The sequence below is a fragment of the Bactrocera latifrons genome, unplaced genomic scaffold, assembly GCF_001853355.1.
Source record: "Bactrocera latifrons isolate USDA-ARS-PBARC rearing strain unplaced genomic scaffold, ASM185335v1 scaffold_460, whole genome shotgun sequence".
NCBI lineage: Eukaryota > Metazoa > Arthropoda > Insecta > Diptera > Tephritidae > Bactrocera > Bactrocera latifrons.
The window spans coordinates 80,195-81,460 of record NW_017537113.1 but is presented as its reverse complement, the minus strand read 5'-3'; the positions used below and the strand labels follow the sequence as shown (position 1 = coordinate 81,460).

The 1,266-nt window shown below is 35.5% G+C and overlaps 1 protein-coding gene across 1 annotated transcript; it reads left to right on the top strand.

Annotated features, from left to right (window-relative positions):
• Positions 1 to 523: 523 nt before the first annotated feature.
• On the top strand, positions 524 to 1,258 carry LOC108973165 (the record flags this gene model as incomplete). The annotated part of the gene is made up of 4 exons (XM_018940229.1): positions 524 to 547; positions 609 to 844; positions 1,021 to 1,125; positions 1,183 to 1,258. Coding segments are annotated over exons 1-4 (441 nt in total), but the record flags the coding sequence as incomplete, so codon positions are not given.
• Between the last annotated feature and the right edge of the window lie 8 nt (positions 1,259 to 1,266).

The window sequence follows — 1,266 nt, the reverse complement described above, 5'->3', positions numbered from 1 at the left end:
AATTTTAAAATTATAAGCAAAGTCCTACTCTGCTCAGAGTATATTTGTTTTTAAAAGATTGAAGTACAAGGGAAAAATGTTACTTCAAAAGTATGACAGCTTTTATTATCTTTGCTTTGACAGTTGGAGTATTTTCTTTGATACAAATAGAATAATATTTAGACATCTTTTCAAACGAAATATTCCAACTCCTCTCTTTTGGTTCTCTTCCTTGGTATTCTGGTTGCGTTGTTGTGATCGAAGTGAAACCGATATTTCTAACAACTGACATAACTAGATTGGCTATCATAGCAACATATTTTATTTAAGTTATATTCCTCAATATAAAGATTTTTTCAATGTAAAACCACCGTGTTGTAATATAAAACCACAAATCTAATTGCGACAACTAAATAAAATTTATAAATATTTATCTAGTTTTTACACTTTGTGGACTCAAACAGACTAATCAACTTTCTTTTGATTATTTTGGGAAAAATATAAATAATGAATATATCTTAGTCGGGTTCAAAAATATTTCAATATGTTCAAATTAATTTCGGGAAATGTAAGTAAGAGTGCCTTCGAAATCATTCGTCCAGCCTGCATTTTTATTTATTTGCATTTAGTATGTGCTCACCATTATCCTCCTTCTCCTGTTCTCCAAATCGTCGAATATTGCGTTCGCAATCTGTAATGCTTGCTCTATTTCTAATTTTTATTGCGCATCACAAACGCAGTTCCAAGTATGCGTCAATGGCTTACCAACAGGAACGGCGTTGAGTTACCCGGACGGATATATCTGTTCGATAACTGTTGCAAACATCTGTGTACCGAGTGCTTCCCAGCCCTTCCCTGCCCTGGTGTTCGCACTTTCGCCCTCTGTCTGGGCACAAAAGCCATTAGTAAAATAGGTGGCAACTGTGCGCCTTATCTTGTGTGTCGACTATCCATCCATATGCGGCGATGAAACCATGGCATGTATATATGCTTATATATGAGATAGTGTTATAATGATTTAACTAGCGATTAATTCCACAGGTTGCACCCACTTGACAGTCCTACTACGACGACTACTTCAGGTTCGGTAATTGTGACCAATCGAGTTTCATTTTACCAAACTATACAACAAATGGTCGTTTTCCAGTGAGAAATGAACTTAAAATAACCCTTTTGCTACATATTGCGTGTATTCTCTCTTAGATATGTCTACTGTTTTATAAATGGCAACGTTTGGAGTGGCGCGATCTACGACTGTCCAAGTGCTACTTATTTTGATACTTTCTC